The sequence below is a fragment of the Podarcis tiliguerta genome (genome assembly GCF_965153285.1).
Source record: "Podarcis tiliguerta genome assembly, chromosome: 14".
Classification (NCBI taxonomy): domain Eukaryota; kingdom Metazoa; phylum Chordata; class Lepidosauria; order Squamata; family Lacertidae; genus Podarcis; species Podarcis tiliguerta.
Window position 1 is genome coordinate 10,673,691 of NC_139547.1, and position 23,110 is coordinate 10,696,800.

General features: G+C 42.2%; 2 protein-coding genes across 18 annotated transcripts in view; one reads left to right on the forward strand and one right to left on the reverse strand.

Moving 5' to 3' along the window:
• The window catches only part of MYO9A (myosin IXA), a 140,834-nt gene extending 128,918 nt beyond the window's left edge, over positions 1-11,916 (reverse strand). For 7 of the 17 annotated variants that reach the window (XM_083411738.1, XM_083411747.1, XM_083411745.1 and 4 more), the window contains exon 1: positions 11,578-11,841. The gene's annotated coding sequence lies outside the window, so the exon portion shown is untranslated. Of the gene's footprint in view, positions 1-9,342; positions 9,425-11,577 lie in introns of all 17 variants that reach the window. The other 10 variants (XM_083411740.1, XM_083411751.1, XM_083411750.1 and 7 more) reach the window with 6 other exon arrangements.
• A 133-nt stretch (positions 11,917-12,049) lies between these two features.
• SENP8 (SUMO peptidase family member, NEDD8 specific) lies at positions 12,050-22,966 on the forward strand. Its single transcript, XM_083412332.1, has 2 exons — positions 12,050-12,355; positions 20,616-22,966. The coding sequence occupies exon 2, from the start codon at positions 20,658-20,660 to the stop codon at positions 21,291-21,293; it is 636 nt and encodes a 211-aa protein (XP_083268458.1). The 5' UTR covers positions 12,050-12,355; positions 20,616-20,657; the 3' UTR covers positions 21,294-22,966.
• The last annotated feature ends 144 nt before the right edge of the window (positions 22,967-23,110 follow it).

Consider the following 23,110-nt stretch of genomic DNA (forward strand, 5'->3'; position numbering starts at 1 on the left):
GGATTCGAACCGCCGACCTTTCGATCGGCAAGCCCTAGGCGCTGAGGCTTTTACCCACAGTGCCACCCGCGTCCCTCTTCCAGTGATAGACAGTGGCAAAAGTAAAGTGTGTGTGTGTGTAGTAAGTAAGTAAGTACTGTATACTCTACTACCCTATACCCATGGAAATAATGCAGAATACCCAGCTTTATTTCCTGTTTCTTCAGAGACAACAAATGTTTGATCAATATATTAAAATCCACACACACCTATATAGGAACTCATTTCCAACAGGAACTCTTGCATAAAATGTTAAGTGTTTTCCCCTCACCCTCCCCTCCACCAGTGGACCAAACATTATGGGTGCCTTGGGCCAAATATATTCATAAGCTTGAGATACAATTGGATGGACACTATATGCTATATTTGGATCTCAATATCTGAAACAAAAAAAAACTTAGTGTGAAGTAAACTTCTTGATTCCTTGATAAATACTGCCACGTATTATGACTGGCCCTGACCTAGTATCAGACATGAAGTCCTCAGAGGGTGAACCAGACACCCCAGGGGTCAAGGACCTTGAGAAGATAGCAGAGTTCACTGGAACCAGTGCTGAACAGTGTTTGAAACTGGGGTAAAAAAACTAGGAGCCAAATGGCTTCTGGAACCTGGGTTGTAGGAGCCAAAACAGAATGTCTAGTTGCCATAGGTGGGGCAATATTTTTTATTATTCTGATATGCATGAATTAATAAGCAATTCACCTGACACATTGTTAATACCACATTTTAGCAGAAATTGTTAATGCATATTTAAGTTGGTGTTGCCAATAAAAATATTAGTGTCATACTTCAGTTTTCAAAACACTCTACTCTTTATTGTTAGACTTCTTAACATATTGTCTATCCTTAACATATGCTTCAAGGCTTCAAAGTATGTACATTTCAGTAATCCCTGAGTGTCAGCCGGGCACAAGAAATGGAACCCAGACTTTTTGAGGTGCTCGCAAATGGAGAATCTTTAGGCGCAAAATGCACCTGGTGCCCTGCGTGCCAAAGACGTCCCTAAATAGCCTTCTGTGGAGAGACCTGATGAAGAATCCTTGGGGTCTAGGAACCAGAGCATATAAGGTTTCCCTTCTTGAGTTTTCCAGTTTCTGGGAACATCACGGGTCTCTGGCTCTTTGTTCCCAATTCTAATGCCTCCTCCTTGCTGTGTTGTACCTGAACTCTCTGTGATACTGACCTTGGGTAGTTGCCTGATCTTGCCTCTGGGTCATGTTTTGGACCTAGACAAATTATCCATGTCTGATCTTACTGTGTTTGGACTGTGCTGTAGCCCTCAGCCTGCCTTCATTGGGGGGGCGGGGGGGTTGGTAACAGACTTATACCTCCTGGGACAAAGGGTATCTATAGCAGCACATCAGGTAATGTATGCATTTTTATTCTCAAATACCATTTTTAATACATTTTTAAAAAGCATTTTCCTACCCTATTTCAACTCCTATAAAGCAGATGCATCTGGCAAAAGGATCATGTCCACAGTTTGAAACAACCTCAATTTTACTAATGACGTACTTACAATAACTAATGAATGTCCAAAGTCTATATACTTTTATCAAAAATTAACACTGATCTTTACTCAGTACGCTATCCCAAGGATGAGTAACCTAGTTTACAGATCATTAGCAATATATAAAAAGTATAAAAGGGCACTTTTAAAAGAGAAAACTTTGCCACATTATCTTCCTCAGACTTGGGCTTGCCTAACTTGCAGCAAATTTCCCACTTGTTTTAATGACTGTAGACTCCACTGCATATATTTGTGTCTTGGAATGGCAACAGCCATTTGCAAATTCTTCCTCTAGAAAATGTAATACAGACTGGTTTCCTCTACTGGTGTTGCAGGTTCACTTGATTTGGAAAATATTTAACAGCTGCCCTGTGCTTTGCCCCTCATAGACAAGGATTTTCATGGGCAAGAATTAGAGAACCAAAGGTTTGTTTGTGAAACAGAAAATTTGTGTGTATTTCTGTAACTGGAAATGAAAATAAAATACAAAGTAAAGAGAAACTTCAAATTAATTCAGTTTCTGAAAATATTTGCTTTTTAATCTTTATCACCAATTCTTTAGTAATAAAGAGCCATTTAACTTGGCAGAATGGGTCACAGCTACACATAATTTCATTCAACACTGGAAAAAATACTTAATGCTTGGATGCTAGCATTGCCCTATAAAACCACTACCCATGTACATGGTTAAATATATTATTCAGTTTCCTCAATGTCAGCACCATATTTTTAGGAGACCAGGAAGGCAGGTACTTGGGATTCTGCCAGCACTCTTCACTCCCTTATTTACTGGAGGTCTTTAAAGGCTATTCCAGTACATACAGAGGTGTAACTATTCTTCACAAAACAGGAACTATAAGTTTATTACTTTGTAGGGTTATATTTCGGAAAACTCAAATTTTGAGCAAAACCCAGCATGTGCTTAAATATATCTGAGCAGAGTTGCCAGTTCTAGGATCTGGGCAGGAAAGCGCACATATTGTATGGGTCTTTAAGCAGAAGGAGGGGGGTGTGTCTTGGCGTCTGTACCTCTGGAGAAATGGGGGCTTGAGGCCTCAGAGCTCGGGCAGACCTGCAGTCCCCAGGGGTCTCACCTGCCTCCGTCGCAGCCCGAGAGAGGGAGAAGGAGATTGAGGAGGGGAAGCCTGACTGGAGACAAGTGGAGAGGCGACCATGTGAGGTGCAGGATGGCGTGGGCAGGATGCTGCCGCTGCAGTAAACATTTTTATACTGGGTTGTAGATTGCAGCCTGGTCTATTGCTTTCATTTTATGGATCAATGGCCTCGTTAGATAGTAAAATTCATGTTAAATTGCTGTTTCAGGGGTTGTTTTTCATCGTACTTTCTGTGGGAAAGCACACCTTGGTTTAAGAACGCTTTGGTTTAAGAATGGACTTCCAGAACGGATTAAGTTCGTAAACCAAGGTACCACTGTATTTTGGATTGCAGTCCCACTCTTCCAAATACAAACACAAGCCAAGGAAGCATTTGTCCATCTCATCTCATCTTCCACTATTAACAGATAATCTCTGCAGCAGGTGGGACAGGACTTGGCTAGTAGGCATGCTGGGCTGGCATCACTAAAGACTTTTTAGTACACAGAGGAAAGGGGAAACTATAATTGTGGGAAGTGTATGTAACCCCCCCCCCTCTACTCTATGGCTCGATTGCAGCCATTGCCTCTATTCAGGAAAGACTGTCCAAGTGCTGGGATGGCCAGCTGGCAGGCAGACTACAATCCTCTCTAAACAAGAGTTTTGAAAGGAAACAGATCTGAAAAAATTGTGAATGCTAATTACAGAAACTTTAAAAAATATACTTGAAATATACTCTAAAGTACTTGAATTCACTTTTAATCTATCTTAAAATAAATATTTTGCTATTTAATAGATATTGCAGTTGCTCCAGTGATTTCAGAAACAGAACCTCAACATGCTGTAAAATCACTTGACACTGTAAACTGGAAGAAAGGAATTCAGTCTCTTTCCAAGCTACCTTTTATTGCCATGTCAAAATCTTAGCTTTTTTTGAAAATGAAAAAGGAAAAAAGATCACATACCATGATATTTATTTAAATACTATATTTAGTGAAAGAGGAGTCCGATACACACATCTGTGCATAATAAGTAAAATAATGTTCTAGATTATTTTACAAGCAAGAGGGAAGCTTCAGCTGACAAAGTGAATTGGCCCTAGTGACAAAACAAGCAAGTTTTGCAGCTTGGAAGCTCAGCAGCCAAGCAAAGAGGCCAGGGCAAACGACTCTCACCCTTCTATTTTAACCAGGCTACCAAGTAAACAACAAGTATGCAGGAATAAAGCCAGTAAAGGTGTGAGGGCTATCTAGAGTACTGCACAGCACATCACCTAACAAACCTATCTGCCTACTGGACAGGTGTGTGCCCAATGCAATGAGCTTCTAGTTCTCAGGAAATATGTTTGTTCTCTAGAGGCCAAGGTGGCTGACCTGGAAAAGCTCAGAGAGGTTGGTGGATGAAGCTTTCAAGGATATGATAGTGGCGTCTCACACCTGGGGTGACAGCTCCTCCACTGTCATGAAAAACCAGAGTCTCAAGGAAGAAGGGCTTCACTTAGAAGAGACCCATTCCTTGGGGGCTGAGCAATGTCCTCTCACCAAGGATACTAACTGGGGTCAGGGTGTAAGAAGCAGCATTCAAAATTCACAAGACGCCAGACACATTTTGTACCTACAGTCGCCAAAATGGAATGTCTAGCTGCCATTCTGGGGTAAGATGGCACAAAAATCATTCAGTATGACTTTTTGGTTCCTGAAATTCAGTCTGATCGTGCAGATAAAATATCACAGATGGAATTCTAAAGGATGTGTTGCTAGCGTGCAAAAGGCAAGATCCAAGGATCCCCAGGCATGCACCTCCAGATGGTGAGTACATCAGGTGCCATCCTGGTGCTCAGGCATTTTCACTTGGTTGCAAGTGGCTGGTAGTCAGGTGCAAAATTCACATGGTGAATTCCACACACAGCCTCTAAGGGATAAGAGTGAAAACATTTATGATTATCAAGAACAGGGAAGGGGTAGAACTAGGCACTGAAAGTGCAGGGCACATGATAGCAATTCAAAAGGGCCAAGGGGCCATATAGCAAAATTCACACATCAAACAAATTTGAAGGCACACAGTCTTCAATAAGTGTTTCTATGCTAATGCTGAAGCCTCTATGTCAAGAGAGTTAAGGTGCCATGCTTGGTCTTAAACCAGAGTATAGCTATAGTGGCTGGAATGGAAAATGCCAGTGGGACATTATTATCTCTGAATACAAACTATATGAAGAACAGAGGAAATAACACTGGTGGTGGCAGTACTGCATACATCAAAGGGGTCAGAGGAGTCCAGCAAACTAGAAATAGGAAAAGGAGAAGAATCTTCTACAGAAATCACTATGGGCAGTAGTATCAGCCTCTGACAGTAATTCACTATTGGAGTCATACTGTCACGCTCCTGACCAAAATCCCCAGAGTGACCTTGATATAGATAATAAAATCAGGGATACATCCAAAGGATGCTTTAATGAGTGACTTCTATTACTCTCACAAATATTGGGTAAATATGTGTTTCACTCAGAGATAGGTACCCTAAAAGAATATGCCTAGAAGATTATAAAACTGACCAGAAGGACCATGACTCCCAAGACCTGGTACGAGACATGTCATTGAACACACAAGGAACAGTGACCATAATGCCATCAAATTCAACATATGTAAATTAACAATTCTGAAGGAAGTCTTAAACAGCCAAATTTGACTTCAAAAGGAGAAATTCCAAAAAAATGAGGGAAGTGATAAGAAAGTTGAAAGAGAAAAGCGGAAAAGATAAATATATTCAAAATTCTTGGAGTTTTTTGAAAACCACAATAACAGAAGCTCAATTTGAATATATAGGAAAGGTACACCCAGGGTTAAAAGGATGCAAGAAGCTTCAGAAAATGGATATCTCATACAAAGGAGAACAAAAAGGAACTCAAATCTTTGGCAAAATAAATGCCAGCAGGCAATGAGGGAAGTAAAAACAATGGTTTTTGCTAAACGTTAAAAAAAAAATATGATCAAGAAAATTATGATTGGAAAGTAACATGCTAGAAGGAAAAAAAAAACTGACTAGAGAAGCAGTTGGACCTCTGGGCAACAAAGGAGTCAAAGGTGTGCTAAAAGGGGGGGGGGGCTGCCGAGAAGCAAAATTATTAGCATTTGTCCACAGCGGCAGGTATAAAGCAGACTCCTGTGCCTTAACTAACTTCCTGAGGAAAGGAGTGTGAGAACTGAGGCAAAAAATAGTGATAAGAAATGAAGTTATAGGCCTTACTGGTGAATTACAAACCAACAAACTGACAGGTTTAGAGAGTTCTTAACTCAAATATGAAATTGCTGATCTTCTAACAAAAATATGTAACTTGTCACTAAGGTCACCCTCTGTATCTAAAGACTGGAAAGCAGCCAATGTAGTACTGATTTTTAAAAAGGGATCCCAGAAGGAATCCAGGAAATGACCAGCTGGTTTGTTCCAACATCTTTTGGGGAAACTGGTGGAAAACATTATTAAGGATAGAATTAAGGACTGGAATAACATACTTGCACCAGCTCCTCATCCTGAAACCTAGTCGTTCACTGGACTGCCCTGTGTTTGACCTTGGACTTTTCCTGGATCTTGCCTTTTGCATTGCCCCGAGGATTTGACTTCAGACCACGACCAGAAGAAGCTCACCAATAATTAACATCTCATCCTCCACCCCTGCTGGCCAACGCCCCTGCATTACCCCTTCCATCGACAGCAGCCTGGATGCTAAGACCAAGGTGCAGCTTATCCAGGCTGCCAGAACCCTGCTCAGGCACCCTCACTGTCTTTATTGTGGCCCATCCCTCCTGCCTGGTAGACTCAGCTAGCTGCATGGTAGACTCAGCTGCCTGAGTCTCTCCAAACTGAGTGAACAGGCATTAAAACTGCAACTGTGTAAAGTGATGATAATTATGTTTTTAAAAAGGCATCTAAGAAGGGACATGATGAAGATGTAAAAAAAAATAAAAAATGTATGCAGTGGAGACATTTCTATTCCTCTTTTCATACCAGAACCCAGGATCAAGGCCATCCAATTAAGCTGAATGTCGGACAGATCAAGAGAGGTACCTTATTTTTTGCTCTATAACACTCACTTTTTCCCTCCTAAAAAGTAAGGGGGAATGTGTGTGCGTCTTATGGAGCGAATGCAGGCTGCGCACCTATCCCAGAAGCCAGAACAGCAAGAGGGATTGCTGCTTTCACTGTGCAGCGATCCCTCTTGCTGTTCTGGCTTCTGAGATTCAGAATATTTTTTTCTTGTTTTCCTCCTCCAAAAATTAGGTGCGTCTTGTGTTCTGGTGTGTCTTATAGAGCGATAAATACGGTATTTCTCTACACAGCACAATGTTAAGCTATAGAGCTCACTGCCATAAGATGTATTAATGGCCTCCAACTTGGATTTTAAAATAGATTTGGGACAAATTCATGACTTATTAGACTATCAATGGCTACTGGACATGGTGGTGATACTGTCAGAGGAACTATGCTTCTGAACACCAGTTGCTGCGATTCACAAGTGTGCAGAACGCTGTTGTACTCAGGTCCTGCTTGTGGACTTCCCATAGGCATCTGGTTGGCCACCATTAGAACAAAATACTAGACTAGATAGGCCTTTGATCTGACATAGCAGGGATCTTTTAACATTCATATTAACCCCAAATACCAACTTATGGTAAGACATAAGTGGAAGTTAAGCATAAATAAAACTCTTCATCTTTAAGAAGAAGAAGAGTTTGGATTTGATATCCCGCTTTATCACTACCTGAAAGAGTCTCAAAGCGGCTAACATTCTCCTTTCCCTTCCTCCCCCACAACAAACACTCTGTGAGGTGAGTGGGGCTGAGAGACTTCAGAGAAGTGTGACTAGCCCAAGGTCACCCAGCAGCATGTGGAGGAGCGGAGACTCGAACCCGGTTCACCAGATTACGAGTCTACCACTCTTAACCACTACACCACACTGGTTTAAGGAAGGACAAAGCACCTTTTGTGACCCTTTATAAAGATGTACCCGCCGACTATCTGGCACCTCAGCCTCAGTGCTCCGTATATGAGAATATTACATATGTATAGAATCCCCATTACATAAACTTTGGCAGGGGAGCAAAAAGCCACTTTCTATCCTTAAGATTTCTTGTAAAAACTGAAGCAAAGATAAAATGATACTAAAGTCTAGTTGTGTAATAACCATCTGATGGGTGACTATCATTAGTCAAAACCAGAGATGAAACAAAGCACTCAATTTCCTTTTATGTTAATATTTTTAGCTGCTATGCCTATTCTTTCACAACTTTCACTAAAGTTGCTGCCATACTATAACACTGTAAGAGCAGACATTAGCAAAACTCCATAAATACATGTGAATTATCAATATGAATTCTCATGATAAAGTCATTTAAAAAAACTGCAATGTTTTAATCAGACAGCCACAGTAATATACTAAGTTACCCTTCTAAGCATAAATTCATGAAAAAAACTACTAGATCTACTGAAACACAGGGTGATATTCAGCTAACTGATTCATGGAGAAGACACACTGAAATCAGTGAACTTAAATTACTTAAGTCCATTGATCCTGATGAGTCTATTCCAAGTATGACTTAGCTGGATATCAACTATTGTTTTCAAGCTTTTCTAAAGCCAAACAGTTCAAACAATTATATGAATACAAACCTTACTATATATAATTTTCAAAATATCAGCAAATATTTCTCAAACCTTGCTCAAATTTGATTTAAACAGTGAAGTATGACATTACAAACTATACAGCGAATGAAGACTTTTGGCCACATTTAAAGGAGATACAGTTGACAAACTTATCTTTCTTTGCATTAGATATTCTCTTTAAAGATAGTTTTTTCTATTTTTTAGGTGATGAACATCATTAAATGAAAACCAAACAACTTACACCAGATGCTCTCATGCACTGTGGTGCTTGTTAGTGACCTGGTCACTGTGGCTAGTATACTGCACAGCTGATTAAGTTTCATTTACACATTTTATTATCTTTAGCAGGCATATACAAAAACACTGTATGGTATAGAGTTATTAAATTCATACGAAAGGAACAGAGAAACTTCTTTTAGTTGATTGTAGCATCAAATACCTGAACTGTGAACAGTTAGTAATATTAACTCTTTGCTTGTAACTCTGTGCTTATTATACTAATAAGTACACATTTAAAACGTATCTACCTTTTCTGATTCCTGCAACTTACCATGTAATTCTATAACCTCACCTTTCATAAATGGAGTATAGGTTTTCTTTATTTAAAAATTAACAAAGCTTTTGTCTGAGTTTAGTAGGTTTAGTATCAATTTATAGCTAACATTTTCAATAGTATCTATTAAAGCAGAGCTACTGCAAGGACTGGGGGAGTTATACAGGCAGGTATTTATTTGATTTGAAGGATTTTCAACAGCCTTGTTGAAAATATAATGGATGAAAATAAATACATTTTTTAAATTTTTGCATCATGATAACTAAATCACATAAAATTTATGTAAAACATACATTGCTAGATACTAGCAGTACATAATTATATGTGGCTCTCTTTAATATTAAATACAGCCGGTACAGACCTGTTATGTAAGTCTTGGGTAATTTTCCTAATCAACAAAACTGAGACTAGGATCCAAAGCAAAGTGCATCTAATTCTAGGTACTCAAAGGGGCTTTCAAGTTGTGTTTCTCAACAACAGTCTCCTACCTCATTGCCAATGTCACATAAGAAAGCCTGGCTGAATTGAGAGAACTGTAGAAAGCAGTTTGTGATACCACATGGTGGCCAGCTGTTTGGATAAAGAAAAGTATAAAAATCTTACTTAATGTGTGCAAGCCATTCAGCATGACTAGTCATTTTAAGGAGCCTGACAATTTCTAGTTTTTGTACAAATTTTCAACATTTGAGGACAAATAGCAAAATAATTTATTTGGTCTTGTATCCATAGCATGTTACCATAGAAGACTTGTACTTCTTTCTGGATTATTTATGGACTTCCATGCTTAATAATGCTAAACATAATCCACCCAAAGTTAAGAACTTTTCAATTCTGTTGATATTGATGGAATAAAGTCAAATGCTTGTTTAGTAATTCCACAAATTCAAATGGATTTAGAAGGGCTTAACTTTGAAAAGGCTGTGGTCGCTTCCTTTTTTTAAAAATGAAAATAAATCCACACCATCCTGCAGTGATCCTGAGCTACATTTTCACCTTTGCAGGACTCACATGCAAGTTCCTTAGTGTAATACATTTATTCTCCTACACTGCTGTATAACCGTTTTTCCTCCTCTAAAAGGGAGCTTTGTTAATTTCATTTCTGCAGAAAATTGATCAAGGGTTTTTTTAGGGGGAAAGGGTCAGGAGACATAATACACTACGTACAAGAGCAGTGGAGTGCACAGACTGAAATGTGTGTGTTTGTGTATTAAAAGGGAAGCTTGCTGAAATGGTTGGGGTGGGCTGGGGTAGGGTGGCTTTGAGCCAATTTTCTGTTGATGCTGCTGCCAAACACCCAGTCACTAAAGCCTGCTTTTAAGGCGGCTTAGAAAAAAAGCACAACATGACACAAGAAAGAGTGGGGATTGCATGGCTTGTCATTACTGAAAGAGTAAAACAAACACTGGCTAACCCAGGATATAAACCTTTTCACACTTGATGCTTCATTTTAAAGGATTTTTACATTTAAGCCCAAAAGCTCTATATACAATGCTATCCACACTGCAGAGTCATGTTGAAAATACCCTTGAGGAAAACATAGCCACAACAAATTCTGTGCATCCTTTATAGCTTACAGTGATGTTTCAGTCCAACACTGCTTAGCAGTGATGTGACAGAATGTACTGATTTGTCTCCATACTGCAGGGTTCTAACTGCACAGCAAACCCACAGACTAAACTAAGAGTCATAGCTACTTCCAGAAATCCTGCTATTACACTGAAGTATAAGAAAAGGTTGCTTTGTTATCGAGTACACACAGCTGCAAAGAATAAAAGAAAAAAACTGAAATACAAAAGTTTTCACTGACAAAGTCTTAAGGAAGTGGAGAATTCTGAAATTTAAGAGATGCAGGCAAAAGACCCTCTATATTGTGTAGGAGAGGGAGAAAGTGTTTTTGGTTTTTCTTTTATCAGCCAGCCTGGCCAGGAATCTTTTCATTTGGATCACAATGGAGCAGCTGTAGCCCAGATTTCAGCCCCAGACACATGCAATGCAACAGCAACCATCATTTTTTTTTCCAACAGTGCCAGAAATACAAGACACTGTAGCAGGGTTCCAAAAATGGATGATCTCATACTACATCCACACCGCAGGGATGGGGGTGGGTAGCGAAGCAGAAGGCTCCATGACCTTGCAAGCAGTTTCTAAAGGGGGGGGGGGGAGGTAATATCTAGAAGGGGGGGCTGGGGGAGGAATCTTTTAAATACATTTCGTGAGAAACATGCAGAGGAACCCGGGAGCCCCTGACGGTGGACAGAACCAGCAAAGCCGGAAGGCAGAGGGAGAAGGCAGGCTACCGAAGCCCTGGAATGAATGAACATCCCGCAGCTCCCTCCCACCCCGCTTAGGACGCAAGGGACTAGAAACCTGCCCAGCTACCCGCTCCGTCAGGATTAGAATCAGGATTAGGATTAAGACTAGGTCCCCCCCTCCCCTCCCCCGTTCCTCCCAACCATTTCCTATCTTCCCGCCCGTCAGGTTACGAAGGAAGCAGGAGGCACCGGGGCGGCCGCTTAGAACAGCCGCAGGTGCAGAGGCGGCGACCGGAGACCGTGAGGGGAAATGAAGCCCGGCTGAGAAGGGCTCCGTTCGCGGTGCCGCGTCGCCCCCCGCCGCCTCATAACCGCCTGCACTGAGAGGAGCAGAAGGAAGGAAGGGAGAGCCGCCAAGCCGGCAGGATTGGGAGCCCGGGGACTCCGGGGAATGAGAGGAAGGCGCCTCACCTGTGGGTCGGGCGGGGCCGCCGCATCCCTCCGCTTATCGTGCCCCCTCACGGGCTGCGAGAGGCGGGGAGGGGAAGACGACGACGACGACCGCCAGCACCGCCGCGCCGCAGTCTCCGCCTCCTCCTGCTGCTGCTGCCGCCTCGCGTCCGCGCTCCTCAGCCTCCCTTCCCTCGCCCCCACCCTCCGCCGCTCTGTGAGGGAGACGCCGCTTCGCCTCGCTCCTCTGCCCCCCGCCCCCTCCCTCCCTCGCGCGCACACACACAGACACACACGAAGGCACGCGCAAAGCCCTCCTCTCCAATCACGCCTCGTCTTCCCTCATCAATCCCCGCCCTTCGCTCTCTCTCGCGCTCTCTCTCGGGCCCCCTCCTCCGCCGAGCTGTGAGGAGAACACGCCCAAGTCGCGCGCGCACGAGCGAGCGAGGCTCGTTCTCCCTCCCCACAGCCGCGCCCCAGCCCAACCCGCTCGCTAAGCCCCGCCCACGCACCTCGAAGGCGGGCGAGCGAGGGAGGGGGCGCACGGGCGGCAACAGCCGGAGCAGCTGCGCCTCCCACTCCCCCCTCACCACCACCACAGTCTGGGGCACATTGGTCCCGTATGTGAATGAGCTCCCCTTTCCTTTTGCCACTACCGCGCGGAAAGGGAGCGCGGGGAGGAAAGGGAAGGGGAAGTTGCTTTCCTGTTTGACAGCCCTTGGGTTGCTAAGCCCGCCGCGCTTTACGGCCGCCCGCAGCCACCGCGAGAGCGTCGTGAGGAGAATGAGGCCGGCGCCAGGTAAGGTCTTCTTCCTCCGTGAGGTGTGTCAGTGGGGAACGACGGCAGCGCCGCCGCGTGTGGAGTTATACTGCCTCGGGGGTAGAATGTTATGGAGGAGGAGGAGGAGGACGATAGAGATAGAGCTGGTCGGCGGTGGGTCGCGAGGGCCCCCTCCCCCCGCCGGCCTCTGGGCAGCGCTTCCCTCCGTCCCTCGGTGTCAGGGACCGTGGTCGGTGGTCGCAGCCTGCGCTCAGCCGGGCGGGGGGGGGCGGGTGGCCTTTCGCTGCCAGAACTTGATCCCCTGGCCTCCAGGATGCTGGTTTCCAAAATGAAATAAAGTTTGACTTAATCATTCCAGAAACCTGCACGAATAGATTCATGTCCGCCAATAACGAAACTGTATTTTTAATGTTCATTACGTAGATATCAGTGCATAAGTAGCCGCAGCCAGTCTGCATTTCAATTGGATTTTGTGGTGGTGATGTTACCTAGTTGCTGCTGCGATGCTTTAGCTTTGGTGCAGGCCATGTACCTAGGAATCGCTGTACCAGATCCAGTCAAAGGCCGCTTGACTCCACTTCCAGAGCGGTTTGCAAAAGATAAAGCAGCAAAATCAAGAAACTTCATAACCCTGCTTTAGAGCATACAAAAGTTAAAATGCTGAAACAGATTTAAAATTACCTCAACTTTCTAAGCATCTTGATAGGCTTATCTAAACAGGACCATTTTTTGCATGTGCAGAAAAGCATAGCCCTCTCCTGGTTGCGTTCCCAAACAATGGAGCTTCTGTATAGCTATCATTAGTAGCTCTTGACAAACTTATTCCCTTCATTAATTTGTTTAACTACTTCTAGTGGCAGTGATTTGTGTAATTTTTGATCATGTCCTTCCGTATTTGCATTTTTTTTTTCTATAGAAAAAGGCCCCAAAAATTGTGCTTGTTCCTAATAGGGGAGGTGCTCCAGCCCCTATATATTTTTGGTTATTTTCTGCACCTCTTGCAACTCAGTACATTTCTTAAATAAACTGAAGCTAACATAAGAAGCCATGCTTAGGAGACATTAAAGAAAGTCACACATTATGGCACATAATTGCATTTGGCAATGCACAAAAAGATGCAAGTAAAAACATATAAACAAGTTGGCCCACTTATGAAATTAGCAATGCAATCTTACACATTGCTCTCTAGGACGTATAACTAGCATCACGTCCTTAGATATTAGCTTCTTATGGCATATAAATGCTCTTGACAGGCCACAATAAATCTATTGGCATTTTAAGGTTTGTTTTGTTTTGTTTTGTTTTGTTTTGTTTTTTAACAGTAAACAAGCAGCGGGATTGAAGAGGAGAGAAGCACCCATTTTTCATGTTAATAGTTTGTTGTGGTATAAACTTGTACCATAATAAATATTTTAATCTTTAAGTGACACAATACTTTTGGTTTGTATTTTTCTGTGACAGACTAATCTGAGCAACCACCTATAGGGTTGTGTTACATCCAGAAGTAAGCTCTGCTGAGTTGGGCCATATTCCCTTGGTGGTTAACTCTGTAAGTTAAGATGGGTGGTGAATGCAGACATGACACCAGAGGAAGAAAAGCTCTGTTTTACACCAGAGGAAGAAAAGCTCTGTTTACACCAGAGGAAGAAAAGCTCTGTTTTTCAGCGCTCTTTTTCAAATTTTGTATATAATATGGTATTATATACAAAATTTGAAAAAGAGCGCTGAAAAACAGAGCTTTTCTTCCTCTGGTGTCATGTCTGCATTCACCACCCATCTTAACTTACAGAGTTGGAATAGGTTTGAACCTCAAAGAGTCTTGCGGCACTTTCACTGAGGAAGTGGCCTTTAGTCCTTACAAAAGCATATGCTGTAATAAAATCTGTTAAATCTCTGAGGTGTCACAATACTTATTTTTTCCTTTTTGTTGCTGCAACCAACAAATATAATTACCTCTCTGAAAAAGGTTAAAACCAGCACTTTAGATTGTTCATGGAAACAGACTGGGAGCAAATATCGTCATTTTGAAACTGGAGGGGTATGTTCCCTTCTGTTGGCCCTACTTAGCAATCTTAGCCATCACATTTTCAACCATCTGCAGTCTCTGAGCAGTCTTCAAGGGCAGCTCATTATGGTAGTCCAAATGAGATGCTACCAAAGTTTGGCTAACTGTGGCCAGGCTGTCTCTGTCCCCGAGGGCCATGACTGGTGTTTTCAACCCAACTTAAGAAGGTACTTCATGCCATAGAATATACTTTAGTCTCCAAAGACAAAGGTAGACCTGCTAACACCCTCAGACTATCAACTTGTGTTTTCTGAGGGAGTGTGGCCTGAGCATCTTTCAGAAGTATTGTAAGAACTACCTGTTAGGAAAGAGGCCACAGCTCAGTGTTTGAGACTAAGATTTGTTTGGAGAAGGTTCCAGGCTCATTTTTGGGTATCGACAATAAAATTTCTACCTTGCCATCATGTAGGAAACTTGCTGGGCCTAAAAAAAGCCCCTGGCATGCTTTCCCCCTTGCTAATTGTAGGCTCCATTTCCTCTCCGTTCTATAGCATATACCATATGCTTTGTCACATCTCCCAGGAAACTGAGTTGGTGTTTAACAAGGATTTTCTTTAGATGTGGGATTTATATGGTGAGTCACTGTCAAGAGGTTTCAAGTAACAGCTAATAGAACGAGCAGTGCTTCTTTGCTTTTGGGAATAAATGTATGCAAAAGACTGCCAGTTATGTGCTCTGGGAGAAAACTGAAAAACTACTGCATTGCTGTAAACATGAGTTTGCAGGTGTTTAAGCAAAGAACAGAATGCAGATTAATTCTGTAGCTGTTCAAGGCCTGGTGGTTAAATTTTGAAGTTTGTGGCCATTGGCCGTCAGCATATCTTGTGGCCGCAAATTCTATAGGTTAACTGTGTGCTGTGTGAAGTAGTACTTATTTTTCTTTAACAAAATGTACATAACACTTGATTGTAAGAAAACCTCTAAGTGGTTTCCTTCCTTCCGTCTAACCTGAATCTCCTATCATGAGACAGAGAAGAACTATACATTTTCCACACCATGCATAATTTCACATCTCTAACATTTTTCTTCCTTTCTCACCTTTCTTCTGACCTAAAACCCCCAAAATATTCATTTCCTCATAAAGGAATTGCTCCACCTCCCATTTTATCTTGGTTGCCTTTTTCTGCATCTTTCCCAGATCTACAATAGCCTTTTTTGAGACATAGTTGTATTGCATTACAATATTGGCAGTTTGGTTTTTTATTCATTTCATAATAATCCCTAGGCTGGAATTAACCTTTTTCATAGCTGCTGCTCACTGGTGCATTTTTTTCTTTGGACTCTCCACATGACCAAGATCCCTTTCCTGGCCAGTCATCACCAGGTCAGACTCCATCAGCATGTATGTGAAACTGGAGCTTTTTGACCCAGTGGGTATCATTTTACACTTAACTTTATATTGAAACTTATTTGCCATGTTATTGCCTATTCATCCAAATTGGAAAGGTCCTTTAGGGGCAATCTGCAATCTCTTTTTATTTTTAAAAATCTGTTGTCAGCAAACTTGGCTACATTACTGATCATCCCTAATTGTAAGTCATTTATAAGCAAGTGTTAAAAGACAAAATTCCAGGAGTCATTCCTGTTAATTTTTAATTTGTCAATAAGGTTTAGAAGTTCATTTATTTTGTCGTCACTATTTGCCTAAGTTCTTCAGCCTCGCGTCCTGCAAAAGGTCAGTTCAGGTACAGGTATCTGCCCTTCATCCTCCACAAGATGTAGGGCAGGGGCAAATAATTCATTCAGGTTTTCTTCAATGTCTTTATTCTCCTTCAGCACAACTTTTAAATTCCTTTTTGTCCAGCAGTCTAAGCACCTCCCCAGTGTTTCCTGCTTCTGTTGTATTTAACTAATTTTTATTGTTGGTCTTAATGATCTTAGCAATATATTCATCAAATTCTATTTTTGTATCCTTAATTACCTGCTTACCTTTTTGCGGGTGCATGTTTGTAGTTCAATTATTCTTCTAATTTGGGGAAGATTTCCATTTTCTGAAGGAAGTCTTCTTGCCTCTAATAACTTCCTTGACTTGACTTCTTCACCACACTTGACACAGGAATAGATTATAATGGCATTTTCAAGTTTACTCATACATTAGAAGAGATTGTAATCATAATCTTCTAGGATTCAGTGCCGGACATTCCCTTTCAAATCGTCATGGAAAATGGTAGATTATTTAATTGTGAAGACTGGTAAGGTTGATAATTGTTTCTTGGGGCCTGGCCCAAGACAACATATTTGCTTCCATAGAAGACTTAATTGCTTTCATGTTTCTATTTCTGGATCGTCACACATTGCTCAGTGTCCCTCATCAATTTTCACAGCCAAGACACACATAGCATTGATAATGCTTTTAAAAATGTGTGTGGTTTATCTTTCATTGGTATGTAGTGGCAAGCAGGCATCTCACATCTTATTTATAATGATAGTAATAACAACAATGTCACATTTTGGATTAATGGTAAGGTTTTGTTTCCTATCGCTTTTTAGACATTAAGTACTCTACCATTGCCATTAGATATTCCTGAAGTATTTTGTTCAAAAATCAAGCTGTGGTAGAATTAAGGGATCCTCTCCTCTCCTAGTGCAAAATGCCTGGTCTCTGGGAGAATAAGAACTTTTGAAAACTGAAAGCTTGTCTTGAAAGTTGCACTTATGGCTGCAATTAGGAAACAACCTCTTTTATGAAATGGGTTGTTCAGCTTTCTTTAGAACAGGGGTTCTCAAGCTGTAGTTTGTAAACCACCAGTGGTCCACGAGCTCCACTCAGGTGGTCTGCAGGAGTGGGGGCGGGGCGGGGACGACAGCTAGATGTCAATAAGTTAGCCAGCATCTGAACTCATTAGCTATTCCTTGCCTTGGCCCACTGGTCGGTTCTAAACCCCAGCGTTAAGTGAAGTCATGTGATATGAACCACCCATGGAATCCCTGGTGGCTAAGGGTGCAACAGGGTTTCTGCTGATGATTTTGAGTAGCTGCGCACAGCTACAGTGCGATCAAGTTGGTGTAAGAGCTCCTGCGGAGAGGCACAGGAGGAATTTTGCAGGATTAACTCTCAGCCATCTGCCTGAGACCTTTAACCCACCTGGTACTTGGACTTGCAGTGGAGCCCATATCCTCACCTGCAAAGAGAGTTAAAGAACAGTGAGGTCAGCACCCCTTCTCTGAGATTCCTTTCGGTTGTTTTTCACCTGTGAATATATACACTCAGCATTAAGAAAGATGATTGAGTAATCCACCAAGATCCTCCACAATTTTCAAGTGGTTGGGAGGGGGGAATTGAGAATAGATAGCCTTGTGTACGATTCCATAAGGCATAGCACTTCGGGACTCCAGCAGTAGTTTCCAGTATTATCTGCTAGCAAACTCTGAGGATTACTCACGTGTATTAAAAGATGTTTTGCAGCCAAAGGATGATTCCATAAACATCAGAACCAGCCCTGCCTTTTTTCTTATTTTGAATCTCAAGGATGATTAAGAATAGAGCTGGCTGAGTGACAAGTTGTGTTAGGCAACTGTAACTGCTCCCCTTATCTCTTATTATTATATGTTTGATAACGCTCAACTGGAATGATCAGTGCCTTGTGCATTGGTTGGTAAGACATTTCATTTTGACAAATGTGGAAAATTCTAGACACTTAAAAGAGTTAAAAAAAAAATCTGGTTCCCTGGAGATCTTCCCTCCCACTGGTATATGCATCCAGTATATTTCATGTATATCACTTTAGTTTCCTTGTTCAGATCTTAAAAGGATATTGCTTAATTTTTGACCTAACAAAGCTTGACAAGGTTCACTGGTTCATCTGAAGAAGTAGTGGGTAAATTTGACTTTTCTTTGTCCCATAATCATTTATACTGCAGTTAAAAGTGTCCCACTTCCTTCCTGATGAGTAAATAAGCCAGCACATTTGAGTTCATTCCTGATGAATTGGGTGGGTGCTCCCTGGTTTGCACTGAGTCATGCCAGAGGGACAATGTTTGCAGTGTGAAAGCTGTGCTTTCAGAAGGTTGGACCAGATCCTGGGTGATAAAAAGTTGATATTTACAGAACATGAAGCCTCAAATAATTTCACGGCTACATTTATTTTACCAGTAAGCCCTGTTGAACTCTACAAGTCTCTGATTTCAGGGCTAATCTGGGGCTGATTAGTACTAATTAAAAATATGCTTTCAAGTTCAGTTGATGTTAGACCACCTGTCGTGGAGCACCCTGCACATCAGATTACTGTTTCCTACCTGACTTCTGCTTTCACTTCCTATTGCACTCTTGCCGGGCTTCCTCATAACGAGAGCACTCGAGAATCCCTTCCAGTTTATCTGGAAAGACAGTTCACTTTAGAGAAGCAGCGTGGGCATGTTGGATGCCACAGTTAATATGGAACTAGAAGTTATACTGGATACAGGACAGTTGCTAAAAACTGCAGCCATGTGTCCTGCACTCCTTAGGTACATTTAACACATGGCAGCATGCCACCATTTCCTCATTCCTGCACCATACAACTGGCAGCTTTGGCAGGAACTGAAGAAATGGAGGAAAGGTATCTGTAAGCGTGCATAAATGTTCTTGAGAGAAGACTCTGCATGGGGCTGTCATTTTCAGCAGCAGCCCCATGCCTGGCATAATGTCTAGTTGCAGCCTGAAGGCAAATCTTGAAAAAGTCTATTGAATAGAAGAGAAGGCGGTTGTGGAATTTTTCTCTCCTGCTGCCTAGTGGGTTTGTTAGAAGAAAGGAGGAAAGTTCTCTGGAACTGTTTTTAAATAAACCATGCATCATAAGTCCATCACTTGCTAGGGTGTATTCTATAGTGCCATGGGCTTTCCTCTTGTGTTTTAAAAATAATTTTGGACATTTAAAGGAGCCATCTTAATGATCGACTAAGTAGATGTGTTCTATTTAAGCAAGCTTTGGTATTTCAATCAGTGTGTCATCAACTATATCATATCTTACTTCAGATCTAGCTGGTAAATTATGCCATAAAACTACTTAATTTAAAGTGGTTTGATACCTGTGACTTTTCCCCTGCTTTTGCCTTTTTGTCCATCTAGAGGAAGTGTACAGGTAGTGTCTCTGGTACTAGGCACAAAACATATACAGCCTTGCAGATTCTAGTATTGGCTTAAAAATAGAAGCTGCACCTCATCCCCTCCCGTGGACTGTAATGGGTTGTTACTGTTTATAGTGGTGTATTGTGGTACCTTACGTAGTTCAGTAAAGGTAAAGGACCCCTGACAGTTAAGTCCAGTTGCAAACGACTCTGGGGTTATGGCGCTCATCTTGCTTTAAAGGCCTAGAGAACCGGCATTTATCTGCTTCTGCAGACACTTTTTCTGGGTCATGTGGCCAGCATGACTAAGCCGCTTCTGGTGAAACCAGAGCAGCGCACAGAAACACCGTTTACCTTCCCGCCGGAGCAGTACCTATTTATCTACTTGCACTTTGATGTGCTTTCGAACTGCTAGGTTGGCAGGAGCAGGGACCGAGCAACGGGAGCTCACCCTGTCGCGGGGATTCGAACCGCTGACCTTCCAGTCGGCAAGCCCAAGAGGCTCAGTGGTTTAGATCACAGCGCCACCCATGCCCCTACATAGTTTTACATGGCCTTATTTGCAATACTTAGGCTTGTTTCTTTGGTCTGTTATTCTGGTATGTATTTTATTAAAGTTTATATTCCTCCTTTCCTCCAAAGAGTCTTAAGTGATATACATGTCCTTTTCTACCCTCACTACAACCCTGCAAGTTAGATTAGGCTGAAATATGGCAACTGTAGGTGAACCTGTCCCTTTTATTTTGGTTGTAGCTGAACAAATTGGTTCCCCTGTTTATGTTTATCAGTTACAAGCATCCACAAAAATGATGGTTGGGGAAAGAATCCCTGGTCTTTTAATAAGAAGGATGCCTAACAGCACATATCCAGTCCCACTTAAGCAGATGCTCAGGTTTGAGTATGAAAGGGATTCTTCTCCCACTGTTTCTTACCTTTTCCCTACTTCAGGGAGACTAAATGCTGTTTCTTCCTCTTCTGCATGTGCCCGAAAACTTTTTTTTTGGGGGGGGGGGAGTTTGGTGGCGATCATAATCATGTAGGGAGGCTAATAAGACCCTCAGCAGGTTAACGGGCACAATTCCATGACTGTGTTGGTCATCTTCAGCAACGAGGAGAGCCCAACCTATTTTAATAGTAATCTGTTCTTTTCACCCTTGATTATTTTAGGCGTTGGTATTTCTCTGGGTGCCGTGAGTCTGCCTGGATAGAATGGACCCTGTTGTCCTAAGTTACATGGACAGTTTGCTGAGACAATCAGATGTCTTGTTGCTGGATCCTCCCTGCTGGCTCAACGACCACATCATCGGGTTTGCCTTTGAGTACTTTGCCAGCGACCAGTTCCAAGACTTCTCCGATCAAGTGTGCTTCGTTGGCCCCGAGGTGGCTCAGTTCATCAAATGCACAAGCAGCCAAGAGGAGCTGGCCCTATTTCTTGAGCCTTTGAACCTCCTCCACAAGAAAATAGTGTTCCTGGCCATCAACGACAACTCCAGCCAGGCTGCTGGCGGCACACACTGGAGCCTACTAGTTTACTTCCAAGACAAAAACCGCTTTGCTCACTATGATTCCCACACCAGGAGCAACTCTGCCCATGCCAGACGGGTAGCAGGGAATTTGGAGGTCTTTCTCGGCAAGAAAGGCAAAGTTGCCTTTGTAGAGGAGAAGGCCCCTGCCCAGCAGAATAGCTATGACTGTGGGATGTACGTAATCTGTAACACAGAAGCTCTGTGTCAGGAATTTTTCCGGGGACAGCAGGAACCAGTGCTTCAGCTCCTTACTCCCTCCTACATAACAGGCAAGAGAGAAGAATGGAAGGAACTCATTGCTAAGCTGTCCCAGAAGTGACCTGCCAATCTCCAATTATTGTCGTTCTTGTCTTGCTCTCAGTGCCTGAGGGGAGGGAAGCTTGTACATAGGGTTTTCCCAACAGAAAGAATGTATTTACCTCTGTGTTTCTGCACTGCCTTATTCTGCTGCTGATCAGAATAGAGCTGAGTTGTAGGAAAGTTACATGTTTTCCCTGAAGTGTTGGGCAGTTCTGGCTTTGGCCCTTCCAATATCCCAAAAAATTCTCACAACTCCCAAATTATTTGTGTGTGATCAATTTTCAGTGATGTCAGTGACATTGTATATTTCTGCCTTTATTCAATTGTTTCAACCATCTTTCAAAACTCATGCAGAAACCATCAGAAGTCAGATAAGATGTTATAATGGTACCAACCATCTTGTTTCAGAACTCCCCAAAATATTGTTCCTGCTTTTCTGAATAAGGATTGTTGTAGCAAATGTTTTGGCTACCTTGAGAAAACTGTACACATCAGTATGTTGACAAAGAATTTCTTTATTGTAAACCTTGCTGGCAAGAAATATGGTAGTTTCTGCTGTTTAGTTTCTAGTAGTACTTGCTGCATCACTTTGATGTGTTTAGCTGGACCTAGTTCCTAGAACTAAGGATTTCTGGATACACTTATGAAAACAGGTGGGCATGAGAGCAATTTTGTATTTATTAGGGGCATGGATTGGCTTTAATTTCCACTACAACAGCAAGTGCACAGCAACTTGCTTCATTCTGCTCTATGCCTTGTGGGAATCTGCAACTTAGAAAAGCAGCATACTGGTAACAAAAGGAAGCAATGGATTCATTAGTCCTCCTGATGTGTCTCCTGCTTGCAGCTACTCTTCACTAGTAACAATAAGTGGGGTGGTAGGGGAACTATCCTCAGCTGCATATGAAACTCTTCTATTGCTGGGTAACATTGGATTGCTTCCTTCTGTGAAAGATGCAGCTTTGCTTTAAAAAAGTAAGTGGACCTATCCTGTTAGAGAGCATACCCTGGTGGGTGGTGGAGCCCAAATGGCTGTATCCTTTGTTTTTCCTGCTAGCTTTTAATTTATTTTGTTATTTACCAAGGAATGATGCCTTAGCCGCACATCCTATTTCCTAATGCTGCACGAGGAAACACAGCAAACAAGTTCTTCAATTATTCAAGTGTGTGATGGCACTGTTGGGGCAGAATAGCTTTAATCATTTTTTCATTGCACATGTGTAATGAAGCCTGGTGACTTTTACTCTGTTTGGGAAAATCTGCAGCCAAAAATAAAGAGAACTGTCACTTCAAAGAGTTGTGTTGGGGTTTATCATGGGGGCGTTTGTTCTCGTAGCTCCCTTAAATAAGCAAGGGATGTGTAGGATACATACATAACAGGAAGGAGGAGGAGGAAGGTCTTGGAGCAAGCATCCCTAGAACAACTGCTCTGTGCATACCTGCTGTCAACCTGCTGTTGTGCCTGGCTAGAACAAAGTCATTAGACTCGAACCCCTTCCATTTGTTTCTTGTTACCCCAAAAGAAAAGGAGCCTATCTAGCAGCCTGTCAAAATATTTGTGAAACGGTAGTGTAACATAAAAAACTGAATCACAGTGAAAGCAAAGAGTATGATTCATTTTTGCAGTAGGGAGGATGTTCAGAACAAATTAAGACTTAATAAAAGTTTAATAAATAGCTATATGTTCCTCCACATGTCTGCTTTCTGCTTTGATTCCAGTTGCTGCTAATGGAATTATTTGGGATTGAAGAAGGGGCAGCAGGAGTTTAGCATCTAGGAAGGTAAGTAGAGGTGATGGTGGTGGGATAAAACTTTCACAAGAAATAGCCAAGAAAG